The sequence below is a fragment of the Biomphalaria glabrata genome, chromosome 12 (genome assembly GCF_947242115.1).
Source record: "Biomphalaria glabrata chromosome 12, xgBioGlab47.1, whole genome shotgun sequence".
Taxonomy (NCBI): Eukaryota; Metazoa; Mollusca; class Gastropoda; family Planorbidae; genus Biomphalaria; species Biomphalaria glabrata.
Genome location: NC_074722.1, coordinates 22,001,744 through 22,021,822, shown reverse-complemented (window position 1 = coordinate 22,021,822; position 20,079 = coordinate 22,001,744). Strand labels below are relative to the sequence as shown.

The 20,079-nt window shown below is 40.2% G+C and overlaps 1 protein-coding gene across 6 annotated transcripts in view; it reads right to left on the bottom strand.

Moving 5' to 3' along the window:
- LOC106077317 (balbiani ring protein 3-like) overlaps positions 1–20,079 on the bottom strand; it is a 77,234-nt gene that overhangs the window by 36,812 nt on the left and 20,343 nt on the right. For all 6 annotated transcript variants that reach the window (XM_056005090.1, XM_056005093.1, XM_056005091.1 and 3 more), the window contains exons 2-10: positions 8,568–8,800; positions 7,258–7,411; positions 7,024–7,152; positions 6,253–6,385; positions 5,611–5,755; positions 5,440–5,472; positions 5,134–5,309; positions 1,639–1,830; positions 48–222 (exon numbers count right to left, since the gene is read on the bottom strand). In XM_056005090.1, coding sequence (XP_055861065.1) covers positions 48–222; positions 1,639–1,830; positions 5,134–5,309; positions 5,440–5,472; positions 5,611–5,755; positions 6,253–6,385; positions 7,024–7,152; positions 7,258–7,411; positions 8,568–8,745 — 1,315 coding nt within the window. In that variant the 5' untranslated portion in view covers positions 8,746–8,800. The remainder of the gene's footprint in view (positions 1–47; positions 223–1,638; positions 1,831–5,133; positions 5,310–5,439; positions 5,473–5,610; positions 5,756–6,252; positions 6,386–7,023; positions 7,153–7,257; positions 7,412–8,567; positions 8,801–20,079) is intronic.

The following is a 20,079-nucleotide window of genomic DNA, read 5'->3' as shown; positions in this document are numbered from 1 at the left end:
ACTCTTCTCTCTACTTTATTTAGTTACACTAAGACTTATTGTCCTACCAGTTTGACAAGTGGATCTCTCAAGGTCTAAGGGGTATAACTCCGTGAAATTATTTACACTATATACATCTCCTGTTAGTCCACTAGTCATTTGATTCAGATCTGTATCACTGAGTGATGTACCCACTCGGAGGATGAGGACAGAGTAGCCACGAAGTTGAGCACTTTGAAAGGCCTAAGACAAGAAAGTATTGAGACTGGATGAAGTGCTAAAATGTAAACGTTGGTTCTACTTGAATAGATGGCACGAGACAACGTCACAAAACAGACACAGCATTCGAAACTCTCATTCAAATTGTTTGCCTCGAAGATTGTTTTGCACTATTAGTAGCCCGAGTAACTTTATAATATGTAATCACACTGAGATTTTGAACTTTGGGATTTTTAGGACATTACTTTGAGAAAGTGAAGGCGGCTGATTATTGTGTTGGCTAAGACCTTCGTTAACCACCGAAGCATATCAGCGTTACGTCATCATGAATCGCAAATTACATCACTTTGTTCAAAGAGAAAAAAAAAAGCAGATTTTATTGGAAACTTGATTATGGGAAGAGTGAAACCGTGAGATAACCGCACCGGATGACATCAAGCCTAGCCACGCTGCCTAGCACTTTTAGAGCAATGGATCAGACATAAAATTCAATAATAACTTTACTTCATGAGGGTGTCATGTGGCCGCACAACGACCAACCGCCTATACTTTCCAAATCAAAATCATGTACTCATTACTAAGACTCAGAGGCGTCTTTAAAATCTCGAAATTTAAAATGCCAGTTTTCATCTCGGTTCAGATGTCAAAGTCTTAAACACTCTGCAACCACTTGTCCACTGAATAGAAGTTGTATGTATAGGTTGTAGACAAGGACACATGGTGACAACACCCCGATGAAAGCCCAACTTTAGTAAGTGATAAGTTGTCTTTGTTCTACGCCTATATCTTAGATTGAAATTAGTACACAGTCCCTACCACAGTCCCCACCACAGTCTCCACCCCAGCCCCCACCACAGTTTCCACCACAGTCCCCACCACAGCCCCCACCACACTTCCCACCACAGTCCCTACCACAGTCCCCACCACACACAGAAGCATGGTTGAATGAGCTAAACCTAAAATATAAATGCAAAAAATTGTTCCTAGAAAATGTACGAAGTGGTTCTTGACGTCATAATAAACAGAAACAAAGAGAATGGTGTGAACACAAACAAACAAAGAGAATGGTGTGAACACAAAACAAACAAAGAGAATGGTGTGAACACAAACAAACAAAGAGAATGGTGTGAACACAAAACAAACAAAGAGAATGGTGTGAACACAAACAAACAAAGAGAATGGTGTGAACACAAACAAACAAAGAGAATGGTGTGAACACAAACAAACAAAGAGAATGGTGTGAACACAAAACAAACAAAGAGAATGATGTGAACACAAAACAAACAAAGAGAATGGTGTGAACACAAACAAACAAAGAGAATGGTGTGAACACAAACAAACAAAGAGAATGGTGTGAACACAAACAAACAAAGAGAATGGTGTGAACACAAACAAACAAAGAGAATGGTGTGAACACACAAACAAAATGAATGAAGTAACCTGACGAGTAGCCTGGATGTCTAGAGGCGGTCCATCAGTGAGGAATACCAGAGTGTTTGGCCTACTACGTGCATCAAGGTCTAATATGTTGATGGACTCCAAAATAACCTTGTCTGAGTTAATAGCTCCAGTGCTGGGAAACTTAAGATGGCTTCTTATTTTATCCGCCAATGCATATTTGTCTTCCATTAACTGTCAGATTTGAATCAGAATAATAAAAGTTGATGCGTACATTATATATAGATATAATCAAATGATTATGTGCTAGCTTTTTTTTTTGCTAAATCGGATTAAGACTACTTGTTAACTAGAAATTTGTTCAATATTTGTGAAACTTATTTAATTCACGGCAGAATAGTGATAATGACTGTGGCAGCGTCACATGAATGATTTTTTCAAGTTAAGATGTTATTAATTTATTTTCGTTGATTACCTTTTATAAATGTTTGTTATGAAAATAAATTTTAGGTCATTAGAGATTTATGGAGCAGGGGATTATACCCTTTTTGTTTTTGTGGTCAGTGGTTTACAGGTTGCCTAGTGTGGTAAGCATAGGGATCAATTCTTTTGTCCCATCGGTACTTACGAAGGCTTTATGAAGCATTAGCGGATCCAGAACTTTTGAGGGACATGGGGAGAGGGGCGATTTTGCAGGTATCTCCTCTGCCACACATTTGCAGGTATCTCCTCTGCCACACATTTGCAGGTATCTCCTCTGCCACACATTTACAGGTATCTCCTCTGCCACACATTTACAGGTATCTCCTCTGCCACACGTTTGCAGGTATTTCCATTTTAACGTACAGTTCTTGCTGAACTCCTGTGTGCAGTTATCAAGATTCGAGTTTCCCTCCTAGCTACTGGCAGTTAGAGGTCTTTAAGGTCCACAGCAACAGGCTTGGACGCAGACCCAACGTTGTCTGAATCTGCCCAGGTCATTGAGGTAGCCTACTCCTAGCAGGTACATCAGCAATAAAAACTTCATCTTCATCTGTTTCCTTTCAAGTCGGTACTTATCGTTGAGATCATCGCAGCAAATGTTGTTACGTTTCTTGTCTTGAAAGTCACACCCGAAAGTCTTTCCAACAGTCAGAGTGCTACAACTTCCAGCGCCTCCGTCATAACCACAGCCTCAGCCTTGATTAGGTAACAGCGGGGCGTTAGTCTATTTGGTCTTCCAGTGAACTCAAATTGTGACTGGTTTCAGTATCCCCTACAATTTCGTGTTCTTCGTGTCCATTTGTTCATGGATTTCGCTTCTTACTGTGTCCATTTGTTCATGGATTTCGCTTCTTACTGTGTCCATTTGTTCATGGATTTCGCTTCTTACTGTGTCCATTTGTTCATGGATTTCGCTTCTTACTGTGTCCATTTGTTCATGGATTTCGCTTCTTACTGTGTCCATTTGTTCATGGATTTCGCTTCTTACTGTGTCCATTTGTTCATGGATTTCGCTTCTTACTGTGTTCATTCGTTCATGGATTTCGCTTCTTACTGTGTCCATTCGTTCATGGATTTCGATTATTACTGTGTTCATTTGTTCATGAATCTCGCTTCTTACTGTGTCCATTCGTTCATGGATTTCGCTTCTTACTGTGTCCATTTGTTCATGGATTTCGCTTCTTACTGTGTCCATTTGTTCATGGATTTCGCTTCTTACTGTGTCCATTTGTTCATGGATTTCGCTTCTTACTGTGTCCATTTGTTCATGGATTTCGCTTCTTACTGTGTCCATTTGTTCATGGATTTCGCTTCTTACTGTGTTCATTTGTTCATGGATTTCGCTTCTTATTGTGTTCATTTGTTCATGGATTTCGCTTCTTATTGTGTTCATTTGTTCATGGATTTCGCTTCTTATTGTGTTCATTTGTTCATGGATTTCGCTTCTTATTGTGTTCATTTGTTCATGGATTTCGCTTCTTACTGTGTCCATTTGTTCCTGCATGCGGTTTGAACTGTCACGTACATCATCAGTCTGTATTTCAAATTAGAAGTTTCCCGAATCCTCGTCTTCCTCAATCGGAACTTTTCGGAGTCGTTCGTTCAGTTTCCTGATTCTTTTTGATGCATCTCAAGCCTCGTCATCGGAGTTATTGTTTCGAAACTTTCCAATTCGACCAGCAGTTTCAATGATGCCATGGGAAATACTCCTCTCCGTTGAGTCGGCTATAATCTCACTTCGACACCATTGTAATAAGTGTAATGGAGGGCAGGTGTTTATGTACAGGACATCACAAATACATAACAAGGTCTGCCTTTAAGCACAGGCTGACTCTGTTGTCTCAAAAATGTCAACATTCCTTTTTAGTCTTTTTCTGTCTTTAGATTGAATGGCGCGCAGGGTTATAGCAATATGTTTACCCGGGGCTCGGTTAAGTCTTATTTTGCATACATTAGAATAATTGTATGGGCCTACCTAGAGGTTATACTTAATAACCTAGGGAAAATAAGTAGGGGTCACTATAGCACTGGACGAACGTGCCAGCACACCTTAAACAGATCAGTTAATCTTAATAATCTAGTAATAGGTCACACGCGAACTCGGTTATAACAATAGGTCACACGGGGACTTTTATTAATATACATCCCATTGGCTATTTTTAGTTATACCTGTTTAAATGACACATTAAAAGATGACATTTGTTCGTAACAAGGTTGTTTTTCTAGAGAAGCAATCATGTCACTTTGTAGCATCCTCTCATGAACTAACGCATGTTTTGGAAGTTACACACAGTTCATTGTAAGCTCGTCAAGCATCTCTGATTGGTTGGTCTCAAATTATGTAATATACGATGATTTTGATTGGTTTGATATTTATTATTAAAACAAAGACAAAATCTGACGAGTATCTCTAGAAATTAATTTAGACAATAAATAATTAAAGTTATTCAGTTTGATTGAATTACTCAAAAGAGTTTCAGAATTGTCTGGAAAATGTGTATCTAATTTGTTGTCATTATCCTTGTTCTATTCAAGTGGGTTAATGTTCAAGTCTAAGAATCAAACACGCTGAAGCTCGTATTCCCTCATTGGATGAGTGTGTGTGTTTGTGTGTTTACAAGTAATGTTTACTTTGAACTCTCAATACTTGAAGAGGTGAAGCTTTAAGGAAACATGTACACAGAAAGTCCATAGGAAAATTGAGTCTCAGCCTGACTACCCGCCCCACTCCCATAGTTTTAGACGACCTTTTAAAAACAATGTTTTTCAACCATTCATTGTTAAAGCCCTCTGTCGTAAAAAGGTATGACCGCTTTCTTTCACAAATCTATTGATGTCTTAAGAAGCGTCCAGGCCAGGTGTGAGTGACATTTGATGCACGGACGCCTGTTGTAGTGTTATTCAGGAATTCTTCAAAGAACCTGTTTGGCTCAGGTAAAACACCTAACAAAACGATGGTGAGGCGCTAGATAAAGGCATTCCGAACTAAATTCAGTATTTTTAAATGTATTAGTTTCTCAACACTAAAGAAAATACAAGTTACTCAGAACGTACCTCAATTCTTGTGTCATTGAACTGTACGCTCGGGTCACTACTATACATAACAACACCAACGGCGTTAGTCACGTGACGGTATCTTAGTGCAATGTAAGCCAAATATTGTCTAACAATCTCTTTTTGCTTGATCATAGAGTCTGACAGATCCACGACAAACATTAGGTCTCGGCAACCTTTAGACACAAAACATAATACTTCTAAATACATACTTTCAATGAAAGACATTATCAACAACTTTGTCTGTAGTAAGCTCATAGTTCATACAAGGGAAACATGCACATTTCTCTCAAATATTTCATTTACCTGAATCTTTGGAGACAGAAGGAATTACACGAGCTGGAAAGAAAAAAAAATGATATTCAGGCTTTAATAACTGGAGAACTTTGGACTATTTATTTTTTATATAAAACTGAAATAAGTGCGAACCAAATAAGTAAAAACAGTTCTGAGGTATGCTCTAGGTAAACTACTTACCAGGACACGCTACCAAGTATGACCAAAAGATAGCAGTTCTATGTTCCTGCACAACTTGTGAGATTTCTTGTAAAAATTGTAAATCAGCCTCTTCTGGAGATAAACTGATGATCAACATTTCAGCATTTTGAGCCATTTTAGCTTCCTGAACAAAATAGTGCCAAACAAAATAGTGCCAAACAAAATTGTGTCATTGTGTATTTTTTTTGTTTGTTTTGTTTTTAAAAGACTGTCAAATATGACTACGACTCTTCAAATCTCAAAGTAAACATAAAGACTTATTGGTTAGCTTCCCTACTTTTTTAATGACATCAACACCCTGAGAGTAGTAGCAACGTCAATTTTATGAAAAAACAAAAAGACTTTCCTGTGTCAAACTAAAGAGGCATGAAGCTAAAGAGTTAACAAGATCTAACGACTACTAAAAACAAATCCAGATCTCTACAATAAACCTAAGCAGTTTTACGTGAGCTTCTCAGTGCAATTCATCCTAAGCTTCTAATAACAGACTCAGGTAACTTTTATGTCTACACTAGTCTGGCTAGTTTGGTATTCGAGTGAAACATTTCTTTCAATACAAACCTACAAGATCAAGTACCCATTGGCTGACGTTAGTCAAAAACAAGAATTGCAATCACTTACCTGAATGGTTGCTCTTTTAATGTCATAATTATTCTGACTATTGGTTTTACCATCAGATAAAATGACAATAATATTTCCTTCCTGGTCACCATTGTAAGCTGTGGTAGTGTTACTGTGGGCCAACAGAAGTGTCCTGGAAGTGAAATGACTTTTTGCTTAGACTCACATTGCTATAAACAGAACAGGTACATCACTTGACATTGAATATCTTTACAATGAGTTTCCGTTGACACAATTATCATGCCAAAATCTACATTGACACTCTGCAGTATCGCAGATCAACGACAACTCATTATTCTGTTGTTAGAATGAAGCTTCTATTAAGTAGCAAACATTACATACATATTTAACGAAAAAAAATTTTCAATTCACATTCTAAATAAAATATAAATTATAAGCGGCCAAGTTGACAATAATATGGTTATTAATATATCAATAATATATCAATAAGCCAAGACTTGGGGCTGCTGCCATTAATTAACGCATTTATTCATGACTAGTTCTCCTCATTTTGTTTTTCATTATCCCATTCAGAGATTTGAATGAAGATTTAGTTTAGATTTGAATGAAGATTTAGTTTAAATTTCAATGAAGATTTAGTTTAAATTTCAATGAAGATTTAGTTTAGATTTGAATGAAGATTTAGTTTAGATTTGAATGAAGATTTAGTTTAGATTTGAATGAAGATTTAGTTTAGATTTGAATGAAGATTTAGCTGTTAGCGGAAAGGATTTTTTACGTTTCGTGTCCAAATAAAAAAAAAGAAGAAACCTGGCTCTTCTCAAGGCCGATGAAAAGGCTGTTGTGGTCCTAGGTTGATTCAGTTTGTTGACCTGATCGACGAGGCTCTCGATTTCCTTGGGTGTCCTTGGCACTATAGCTATTTCTTCTGTTACAGATCTATGAAAAAGTAAGTTTCAAATTTTACAACTTTTACTCACTCCACCCCCCACGCTGGAGACAATGCTTCTCAAAAAAGAGTTGAGTCCGTCGTTAATTACATACCCGAACAATATAACTCCGATGTGCACATCACTAAATATTTGGGTCACACTCCTGATTTCTCTGACCAGCGCTGACTTGGAATATGTAAAACCAATGGGCGAGACACTGTCAGAGCCGTCCAGTACAAACATGACGTTAGGTGGACACTTTGTGACTGAGTAGATAAAAACAGAGCATACAACCCAAATAACTGAAGACTGACATAGAGCATACAACCCAAATGACTGGAGACAGACATAGAGCATACAACCCAAATAACTGAAGACAGACATAGAGCATACAACCCAAATAACTGAAGACAGACATAGAGCATACAACCCAAATAACTGAAGACTGACATAGAGCATACAACCCAAATGACTGGAGACAGACATAGAGCATACAACCCAAATAACTGAAGACAGACATAGAGCATACAACCCAAATAACTGAAGACAGACATAGAGCATACAACCCAAATGACTGGAGACAGACATAGAGCATACAACCCAAATGACTGGAGACAGACATAGAGCATACAACCCAAATGACTGAAGACAGACATAGAGCATACAACCCAAATGACTGGAGACAGACATAGAGCATACAACCCAAATGACTGGAGACAGACATAGAGCATACAACCCAAATAACTGAAGACAGACATAGAGCATACAGCCCAAATGACTGGAGACAGACATAGAGCATACAACCCAAATGACTGGAGACAGACATAGAGCATACAACCCAAATAACTGAAGACAGACATAGAGCATACAACCCAAATGACTGGAGACAGACATAGAGCATACAACCCAAATGACTGGAGACAGACATAGAGCATACAACACAAATGACTGAAGACAGACAAAGAGCATACATGACAAATGACTGGAGACAGAGAAAGCATACAACACAAATGACTGGAGACAGTCAATGATCATACATGACAAATGACTGGAGACAGAGCATACAACACAAATGACTGGAGACAGACAATGAGCACAAATGAAAAATGACTGGAGACAGAGCATACAACACAAATGACTGGAGACAGACAATGATCATACATGACAAATGACTGGAGACAGAGCATACAACCAAAATGACTGGAGACAGACAATGATCATACATGACAAATGACTGGAGACAGAGCATACAACACAAATGACTGGAGACAATGAGCATACATGACAAATGACTGGAGACAGAGCATACAACCCAAATGACTGGAGACAGACAGAGAGCATACAACACAAATGACTGGAGACAGACAATGAGCATACATGACAAATGAAAAAAGTTTTTAGGAAAAGACGCCCATGACTTACCCGCTCTGTCATGATATTGAACGTCTACACTTTTGGAAATGACGGCGTTGCTAGAAACACCGCTCAACCAGTCAAAGAGATTTAAAGCTGTCTGTAAAGTTTGAGGCTCGTGCGATGCCACCCCAGCCTGACATGTCCATATCAGAACAAATGATGTAACCAGTTGAACTAACAACATTGCTGAAGCGGGAAAAGTGCCTGGTGTACGAATCACTTAATTCTTTTATATTATTCTGAAACAAATAGATTTATGCTTTGAGTTTTCAGTATTCTGCTTCTCTGTGATAGAATGTAGGCCTAAATATAAATCCTTTTTCTATTTGAGACTAGGTGATGCCACTCAACTGATTGATAACAATGATCCCGGGCACGCTGCCCTGCCTCATCGTGGCGCCCGGGTGGAAACGGTTGTGAGAGGGGACGACAAGGCCAATGGGTAGCACAACAAGGTTCCCGCAGAAGTTCCTAAGAGGGTGCGAGAGTATCCTCATTTCAATGTGCGGGGATGTAAAAGAGCTCCCGCAGCGATCTGTTAACGTCCAGGCGCGTCCCCGAAGGGGCCGTTACATAAATGGCGTTTTCTCGCACGGTTAGCCTGGTAGATTAAAGAAACATGACGGGGTCCCGGTTGAGCGGCCTTCGGCCGCGTCTCTAGTCCTTGAGTCCGGACTCTAAGTTTAATTCCGTGTCTCACCCCCCGTCAGACAGGGTGGCGTGAAGGAGGAACGCGCAGCCCACTTCAGGTCGGTGGAAGGGAGCTCTTGTTGCTGGCATTAGAGTTCCAAGTGCGATGCGCAACTCTACTAGACTATTTCAGATAACAATGATAAATGAAATGTTCCCATAAAATGTGTCTTCCCCTTACAGCAAATGAGAATAAATTATTTAGACATCTTAAATTGAAAAAATATTTTGTTGGTAAGGCTATTAAGGAAAATATCAAATCGGTAAAAGGGAATATGTGCAGATTTTATCAGGAACCTTATTACAAATAAGCTTATAAATTTTATTGTAACTCAAAGTGAGTTCAACGGCATTAATAATCATGGGTGTAGCGAGGGAGGAGGTTGAATTTCAACCTTTCCCCACTAAAGGGAATCATCCCCCTGAGTTTACCCCCTCGATTGAATTTTGAATTTAAAACCATTCTCCAGTTGGTTTTGAGTTTAAAATTCTCTCTTTATTAAAAAAAATGAAGCAAATTACAGTCACCCAATTCATTTAGCCTAGTCAAATGGGAGTTTGAGTTTAAACCCTCTTCAGGGGGTTTGGAATTTAAACCCTAACCTCTTTGATAAAAAATAAAGCAAACTACAGTCAATAAATTCCCCCTCCCCGGGGCCAAATAAAAACTGAAGGAAAACTACAGTTTCCACATTCCATTAATGTAGCCAACCTCAAACCCTTTCCAATAAAAGATAACCAAAGCTACAGTCACTAAATTACACAAGTGTAGCTCAAAAAGAAACTTTCAGTATAACTTCCCCTCGTCTATTAAAAAAAAAACCCTGAAGGATAACTAGTCACTAAATTTCATGATTGTAGCCAAGAGGCGCCGGGGGGCGGGGTCGGATGTTAAAATCCGCATTTAAAAAAAAGCAAAGCTACAGCTACTACAATCTATAAAAGTAGCCAAGAGAGGTTTGAGGTTAAAACCTCCTCTAATAAAAAAAATGAAAACTAGACAACCAATTCCATAAGTGTAGCGGTTTTGAGATTAAGATCCCCCCCCCCCTTTCTAGAAAACGAAAAACAAACACTAAATTCAGGAGCATAGCCAAAAGGAGTTTGTGGTTTTATTTGAAACATCAAAATCTAAAAAATAAAGAAAGTAGTCATTTGAGGTCCAACCCTACAACAAATAATACTGTTGTAACCATGGGCGTAGCCAGGGTTTTTTTTCTGGGGGGGGGGGGAATTTTTTCTCCCCCCCCCCCAGCCATTATATATATATATATATATATATCAATATATATATCAACAATTTTTAGTGGTTGGCCATTTTTGTTTACTTGAGGTGCAGTACTGTTCTGAACTAGTATCTTAGTCTTGCTTTGACTAATATTTAAGCCGAACTTCTGGTAAGATATATATCCTGTGGCATTTTACGTCTCGAGAGACAATCTTTTCCCTTTGAAACTTCTTGTGTGACTAAAGAGGCCAATCCTTGCTACACAGATGCGGTCGCAGGTTGGGCATATGTAATCACTAGGCGCCGTTGCATTTTCACCGTTCTTTCTACTACTGTTGTGTATGACATCTGCAATCCGAGACCCTTCCTTTATGCTCTCTCTCCATGTGGACCTATCCAGTGCTACTTTTTCCCATCTGCTAGCGTCGATTTTGAAGAGCTTCATATCGCGTTTGTATACATTCGTATAACGTAAAAGTGGGCGACCAGCGGCTCTCCTGCCTTCTATTAGATCGCCATACAGAATGTCTTGTGGAAGTCGACCTACTGGGATTCTACGAACGTAGCCAAGCCAGCCAAGGCGTCTGATGCTGATAACAGAGCGGATGTCCTGGCACCTTGCTCTTCGTAGCACTTCCTCATTGGTTATTTTACCTTGCCACCTTATCTTAAAATTCCGCCTTAGGCATCGGAGGGGGAAGACATTCAGCTTTTTTTCCTGCCATGAGTAGGTTGACCATGTTTCACTTCCGTATAGCAAAGTGCTCAACACACAGGTCCGGTAGACTAAGGCTTTAGTATTGTTAGTCAGCAATATGTTGTCCCACACTCTTTTCTGGAACCGTGATATGGTGTCCATTGCTTTGGCTATCCTAGTGTAAATGTATTTATCCAGTAGAACATTTTTGAATATGATGGAGCCAAGATTGCAAAAGTGATGAACAATTTCTAGTGGTTGGCCATTTATGTTTACTTGAGGTGCAGTATTTGTGTTCTGAACTAGTATCTTAGTCTTGCTTTGACTAATATTTAAGCCGAACTTCTGGCAAGCAGCAGATAGTTTGTCAATCAGGGACTGAAGCTAACTATCAGAATCAGCCACAATAGCTGCATCATCAGCATACAGGAGTTTCCTGATAAGTGTCTTCCTAACCTTTGTTTTTGCCTGCAGCCTTGATACATTAAATAGTTTTCCAGAGGATCTTGTATGGAGAAACACACCTTCGTTGATGTCATTTACGCTTAATGCAGTAGACAGGAGAAGAATATGCCAAACAGAGTAGGTGCGAGCACACATCCCTGCTTGACACCACTGCTAACCTCGAAAGGTGCTGAATTTGACAGTACATTTCGTTTCCTCATGAAAGCACTTAATGAATTTCAATAGTTTGGGAGGGCAGCCCATAGGCAATGTTTCCCATAGGCAATGAAAGAGTATCACACATGAAATCTGCATCACCGCAAGGCAAAGTTAATATAATATGTGCTTACTCACCAACCCTTGCTGCACCGGAAGAGGACAAAGACAGATTCTTTCAAGCTCTAGAGGACGTAATTAAAAGTATTCCAAAGTCCGAGCACCTCTATATAAATGGAGACTTTAATGCCCGTGTTGGTGATGAAAATGATGCATGGCCAAAATGCTTGGGACCTCATGGTGTTGGCAAAATCAACGACTATGGCCAAAGGCTACTCGAGTTCTGTAGCTCTCATGAACTGTGTGTAACAAATACATTCTTCTCTAGCCAGGAACGCCACAAAGTCTATTGGCAGCACCCACGCTCAAAAAGGTGGCACCAGCTTGACCTCTGCATCACATGAAGGATGGATCTGAAAAGTGTCATCCACACCCGCTCATACCATAGTGCAGACTGCAATTCAGACCATTCACTAGTGCTAAGCAAGATCAATCTACTTCTCAAGAAGGCTTATACTTCCAGTCAACCTAGAAATAGGCGAATAAACGTCAACCATGTAGGTGACCCAGAGAAGTCTGCTCTCTTTGGCGAGCTCCTGAACAGTTCAATCCCTCGATGACGAAGACATCTCTATCAGATGGTAGAAATGAAGAGATGTAATCTACAGTTCAGCAATCACCGTCTTTGGGCCTCAAAAACACAAAAATGTAGACTGGTTTGAGGCGAATCTAGCACAGATGGAACCTTGCATCGAGAAAAAACGATCTGCACACCTCGAGCACAAGACAAAGCCTAGTCTAAAATCTTTGCAAGCCTTCAAAACTGTTAATAAAGAGGCAAAACAAATGGCTAGACAATGTGCTGACAACTTTTGGAGGGATACCTGCAACAGAATTCAAGAAAGTATCTACTTAGGAAAAAGTAAAGCTCTGTTATGGCATTAAAGCGGCCCTCGGTCCAACAGTGTCTAAGCCTGCCCCCCTTCTATCAAATTCTGGAGAAAAAATTACAGATCAAACCAAGCAGCTAGAACGATGGACAGAACACTACCTCGGTGTCTATGCCACACAGAATACAGTAGACGATGTCGCCCTGGCTTTTCTACCAGATCTTCCAGTACTGGAATGCCTAAATGAGCTTCCGAGCCTTGGTGATCTCAAAAAAGCAATAAACTGCATGAAAAATAGAAAATCTACAGGAAGTGATGGCATCCCTGAGGAAGTAGTTATGGTCAAAGAATCACTCCTGCTCCCTGAACTATATAATCTCCTCTGAAGTTGTTGGGAAGCATGTCATGTCCCACAGGACATGCGTGACGCAAATATAAAAATTAATAATATACGTTAAAATACAAGAAAAGTAATAATTTTTTCAAAAATGTGCCCCACCTTTTTGAAAAAAGTATTTCTCTTCTTGTATTTCAACGTATATTATTAATTTTTAGTAGTTAAAAGTTAGGCAATCAACTACTGAGTACCGGCACCTAATCACCAAGTACCCCTAATCACTGAGTACCGGCACCATTTTTTTTTTACAAAAAAAGCAGTGTATATATATATATATACATATGTGTGTGTGTTTGTGTGTGTGTGTACACACACGTACACAATTAATCTTTATTACACTCTGACCCTTCATTCTTTCGGAAAACGTTTATTGTACCCTAGAATAGATTCTTCCTGGAGTTAGTGAAAAAATTCGTAGACTTCCCGCCCGTGACAGCAAGGGTGTCTGGGGGAGCGCTGTGAGCTCCCTCAGTGGGGTTCGGGGCGGAGTCCCGCCGCTAAGCACTATTTCCGGTATTGAAAGCCAACAAAACGCATATTCTGAGGTATCTACAGTGCATATCCTGCTATTAAAAAGTTGTATTTCAAAAACCTAATCTGCAATTCTTACTTACTTAGATCCTGCCGCGCCGTTCGGCGCATTGGGCGGCAAGGTCCTTCCACAAAAATCTGTCACTAGCACTGTCTGAAGCCTCTTCCCACCTGCTCTGAGGACCTCCATGAAAGTGTGGTGCCAAGTTGTACTAGGATATCCCTGTTTGCGCTTTCCTCGTAATGGTCTCCGTGTCCTCGCAACTCTTATTGTGAGTAATTCATTTTGTCGGAGAACATGTCCCGCAAACTTCATGCGACGATCTGTCACAACCTTACTAAGGGTTTGACTTCCCAGTTCGGCATGGGATTTCCTTGATTTAGACCCGATCTCTATAACTGACTCCTAAAATCCGTCTTAGCCATCTTTGTTGAGTTACATTTAGACTTTTTCAATTTCGGCAGATGACTATTCACTGAAGTTTTTTTAATGGAGCCCACCCACTGTTAAAAATGTGTAACCTCTCTTGTGCTCGCTCTTGGAATTAGGTGACTGTAGTTTGCTTTAGATTTAAATCGAAAATGGAAGTTTTATCGTCAAAATCATCAAGAGGGGAGGATTAAATTTAAAAATCTCAGTAGTTTTTTTTTTATCGAATTCAAAACCCCCTTAGCTACGCTCATAGAATTTGGTGACTGAAGTTTGCTTTAGAATAATATCGAAGACAAAGGTTTTCAACCTTTAAACTTTAAAAAAAGCCCTCTGGAGGAGGGGGATTTTTACTCAAAACTCCCCTTGGCTTGGCTACGCTCATAGAATTTTCAGTGTGTAATTTGCTTTTTTTTTATATTGAAGGGGATATTTTTTGGCTTCAAACCCCGCTGAAGGGGGGTTTTAAACTCAAAACTCTTTTGGCTACGCTCATAGAATTTTTAGTAATTTGCTTTCTTTTATATTGAAGAGGTATTTTTTTCTTTAAACCCCGCTGAAGGGGGGTTTAAACTCAAAACCCCTTTGGCTACACTCATAGCATTTTGAGTGCATAATTTTTTTTTATATTAAAGAGGTATTTTTTTAGCTTCAAACCCCGCTGAAAAGGGGGGAGGGTTAAACTTAAAACCCCATTTGGCTACGCACATAGCATTTTGAGTGTGTAATTTGCTTCTTTTTATAATGAAGAGGTATTTTTTTAGCTTCAAACCCCACTGAAAGGGGGTTTAAACTCAAAACCCCGTTAGCTACGCTCATAGAATTTTGAGTGTGTAATTTGCTTTTTTATATTGAAGAGGTTGTTTTTAGCTGTAAACCCCGCTGTAGGCCGTAGGGGGGAGGGTTTAAAGACGAAACCCCTCTTGGCTACTCTCATAGAATCTGATGACTGATGTATCGATATTCTTATTGTAGTAACTGAATGGAGGCAAACTCAAGGAGACATAGACGTTTATTTACATAACATCACCGGTACACAAAAACACCATCTATCTTAGGCACAATCTCTCCATATTGGCTCTCTCCTTGGGCGGAAATCGTTCTCTTCTCTTCCTAATGTTGACATCCTTCTCAGTCTAGTTTATCACAGTGCGCACCTTCTAGCTTAAATGGCGGTGCGCATGGCAGAGTTATAAAATTTCCCCCGTCTTAGCACTTTTTGTCCCGAAAAGAAACACTGCAGCTGAGGTTTGACAGTTCAGGTGGAGGTCGATCAGTGGGAGCCACAGGCGGCAGGGAGCGTGTTCCCCACGAAGTCATCCGCACTGTTTTCCTCTGGTGCCGCTTTCTCTTCCGCCAGTTGACCAGACTGTTGTTGAGACGATGACGTGGCCGTTTGACACACAAAGAGATAGTGTCGAGCACTGTTTTCTTCAGTACAGCCGTTGATCGGAAACGCTGTCTCAGCAGACTCTTCGGACTGACGCCTCTCAAGGACACTGCAGGCTCACATGCAGCAACCTTGGGGGAGCTACCACCCTCTAACAAGTGCGTCCCCAGATGGCGGATAGGGGAAAGACCCTTAGATATAAGGCTTAGCTGTGAATAGCAAATAAACAGCCGCGGACCAACTGGTTTGCAGTCATGGAGGATGAGGTGAAGTATTCCAGTGGTTAGAATATTTGCTAAAAACATCTCAGAAATCCAGGGAAATGATTGCAAAAAGCGAGTATAGGGCGCTCTAACTCTAAACCCGGGTAGATGAAACCCGTTAGCTAGGGATAGCAGTTCATCTAGGAGAGAAAACTCCGAAAATAAACACCTGCTGCCTTGCAGATGATCTTGGATGATCAAAGGCTATGGGAGCACACCCATAAAGAAAAGCAGGCTGAAGTCGGAGTCAATGGGCCTCCTGGCGCATAACACATTGACACGCAACCTCATCTATGTTGGAGTTCAGTAACGATGTGGCGTCCTGCCTGTGGAATCCCGCCGCGCAGGTAGGGGGCCGGGCTCTCTGCCTCGAAGGAGCCCACACAAGCGAGCTGCTGGTTCTTCTATCTCTGCCTGTGGAGCCAGGAGCAAGAACAAGAAAGTAAATACTACTGGCCAATTCTCCAAGACCAAAAGTCTAAAAATCTTACAATGGAACGCAGAGGGCATCCAAAAGAAAAAAAAAGCTCTAAAAATAGTTCTGCATGAGAAAGAAATTGATGTAGCTTGCATCCAAGAAACTCATTTGAACAGTAATCTTCGTTTCTCCATTAGAGGCTACACCTGCATCAGACAAGATAGAGAAATCAGACCGAAAGGAGGAATCCTCACCCTCATTAAAAATGACATCCCTACCACAGACATAACTATCCCCAACTCCTCAGAATCAGAAATAATGGGAACTAAGCTAATTCTCCCAGATGGAAATATTAATCTATTTAACTGCTACTTCCCACCAGTCAAGGAAATAGAGATTGACCACATACAAATACCCGACCAAGAAGACTGTCTAATCTTAGGAGATATGAATAGTCATTCTCAGAGCTGGGGATACCCAGACCTAAATGCCAGGGGAGAAGAAATTGAAAAATGGCAAGCAGAGAACAGACTCTTATAGAACAACTCTTATAGTAATAGAAAAGGACAACAAACCCCTGAAAGGCCAAGAAGCAGCAAATGAATTCATTCAGTTTTTCCAAAGCGTAGGACAAATACAAATTAATGAAAGTAGAAATAAAGATGTAAACTCAGAAATCCAAAGTATAATTAAAGAAAACAATCCAGCTTACTCCTTGGAAATGACCACTAATCTTAAAATGAAGGAACTAGATGAATCCCTAAAAGTCCTCAAACCAAAACAAGCCCTGGGCCCAGACAAAATATCAAAAAAACATGCTTCTTCACTTGGGTCCTCAAGCCAAAAGAAAACTGCTACAAATATTCAATGCTAGCTGAAAATCTGGCAGAATTCCAAACATCTGGAAAAAAAAGCCATTATAATCCCTATACTAAAGCACGGCAAACCAAGAAATAAACTAGATAGCTACCATCCCATCAGCCTCACTAGCTGTACTTGTAAACTGATGGAAAGAGTGATAAATAGAAGGCTGACATGGATCCTTGAGTCAAATAATCTACTCACTGAGGCCCAGGCTGGCTTTAGAAAAGGCAGATCAACAGAAGATCAAATTGCCTTCATCACACAAGAAATAGAAGACGGCTTTCAAGAAAAGAAACCAACAACAATTGTGTGGGTTGACTTAGAAAAAGCATTTGACAAAGTCTGGGAACAAGGTCTCTTGCTCAAGCTAATCCAACATCACATATCCCACAGAATGTACAACTGGATAAAGGAATACCTAAATAATAGAAAAGCCTTAGTTTGCATGCAAGGACAAAGAAGCCACACAGTGGGTATAAAAAATGGCGTCCCCTAAGGAGGAGTCCTATCCCCAACACTTTTGCTAATATTCATAAACGATCTAAATCAAAACCTACCAAGAAAAGTTAAAAGCAGCATGTATGCAGATGACCTTGCCTTAATTAGCACAGAAGAATATGTAGGAAAATCGAAATTTCGATTACAAGATGCTCTTGATAAGCTCAATAATTGGTCCAAAGACTGGGGCATGTCCATCAACACAAAAAAAACAACATATACTATATTCTCACTGTCAACAAAACAACAAACAATAAAATTAACATTAGATAAGGAAGCTTTAGAAAAAAATGACAGCCCTACATATCTTGGAGTCACCTATGACCTGAGACTAACCTGGAAAAAACAAATAGATAAAACACAGAGTAAAGGCCTCCAGAGACTATCCCTCTTGAAAAAAGTAACTGGCAGAAATTTGGGAGCTAATCACAACATCCTGAAAAAGACCTATACCAGTTATGTAAGACCTGTACTAGAATATGGTGCCACAGCATGGGGCTCAGCAGCCCAAACCAACCTAAGAAAAAAAGAGCTATGGAGGAAACCGCTGCCCTGATCTCTCTGGATGAAAGAAGAGAAATAAAAATCCTTTCCCAATTCACTAAATTGGAAACCTTGGAGAGGCACCCACTCAGAACACAAATCCACAAAACTGGCACAAAAAAAAACGTCTCAAAAGGACCAATTTCATACAGGAATCTCTAAACCTAAAAAAGAAACACCAACTTGAAAAAATTACTCTGGAATCCTCAATACACTATAATGAATCTCCACCCTGGGACGAAAGCCCTCTTCCTACTGTAAGGGACCATATTGAAAACATAAAAAGAAAATCTGATTACAGACCAACAACGCTCAAGGAAATAGTGAACTGTTTTCTACATACCAATTACCCTAGCAATCAGTGGATCAGAGTTTACACGGATGGCTCATCCCATAAAGTCACCACAAATGGAGGAGCTGGAATACTTATCGAATGGCCAGATGGAGGAAAACTAGAAAAATCCATTGCAACTGGAGAGCTCTCTGACAGTCATAGAGCAGAAAGCTACCATGCTAGCAAATCATCCAAGTTCCCCTCACAGTCAGATTGTCTTTCTAACAGACGCGAAAACAACCCTCCAAAGCTTGCAAAACTCTGATTCCTCTTATGTTAAAAACCTCAGAACAGCACTTACAAAGCTCAACAACAACAGCAAAAAAAACCTGTTATTCAATGGATACCAACTCATATACAACTAGCAGGAAATGAGAAGGCTGACACACTCGCCAAGAGTGGGAGAACAAACTCACAAGTAAACTCTGCACTCTATCCAGAAGAAATGAAGAAATTAATTATAGATAAAATAAATGAGAAATGGACGAGCTCCCATCCAAATCACAAGAAAGATGACGCTTACTATAAGCTATCCCGACAAGACCAGCGTCTAATCTTTCGACTCAGAATGCGACAAGACATGTACCGGAAGCTCAAAATTGGAACCAGTGAAATCTGCCCATGTGGAGTATCACCAGAAAATGCCGACCACGTCCTCCAAAACTGCTCTCTTTACCAAGAGGCCCGTATAAGACATTGGCCCCAAATCACACCAATAGAAAGAAAACTATATGGAGAGCACCCTGATTTGGAAACCACTGCGCAGTTCATCTCATGTATTGGTCTAGTCATATGAACACTCCAACATAACAATGAGAACGATGAAGAAGAAGTAGAACATGCAGCAACGTTGCAAACAAAGTCCAATGCGCCGCAATCACCCTCACCCAACAGTCTCACATCCAGGAGATAGGTCTCTTCAAGTTCAAGTTTCGAATGTCTTCCTCTTGACAGCTCAGATTGAGAGTGGTTTGATTGACATTCATCTATGCCAATGTGGATGATGATGGTAGAAGTACACATGCCCTGTTGGTGGTTTTCTTGGCATCTAAATTCTATGTGTGATGCGCCGCACGTACAGTTTATGCTAAACTTCTGGATGCAGTTGTCAAGCTTTAAATTTCCCTCGTGAGCACCAGCAGATAGGCAGAGGTCCTTAAGGTCTACAGCAACAGGCTTAGACGCAGACCCAACGTTGTCTTCATCTGTCCGGCTCATTGAGATACAGGTATCAGGTACAACAGGAACAAACGCTTCAGGCACATAACAGACAGTTTCTTCATTTGTCTCTTTCCTTTCGATTCGGAACATCTCGTTGAGATCGTCACAGCAATCGTTGTCACGTTTCTCGTCTTGAAAGTCACAACTTTAAGACTTGCCCACAACACAGACACAGACGGCGCTCCAATCCCCAGCGTCTCCGTCACCAGTTTGTACAGCCACAGTCTTGACCACGCAACTTCTTTACCAACGAGTCTACAGGCAACTGCTCCTTTACCAACGAGTCTACTCCTTCTTTCGCTTGAGACACCATTTTATCTACCTTGTTCCCCATACTATTAATTTGTTCACACATTGCATCAATTTCTTCTTGTTTCTTGCCAATGAGCTCATAAATCTCCGGT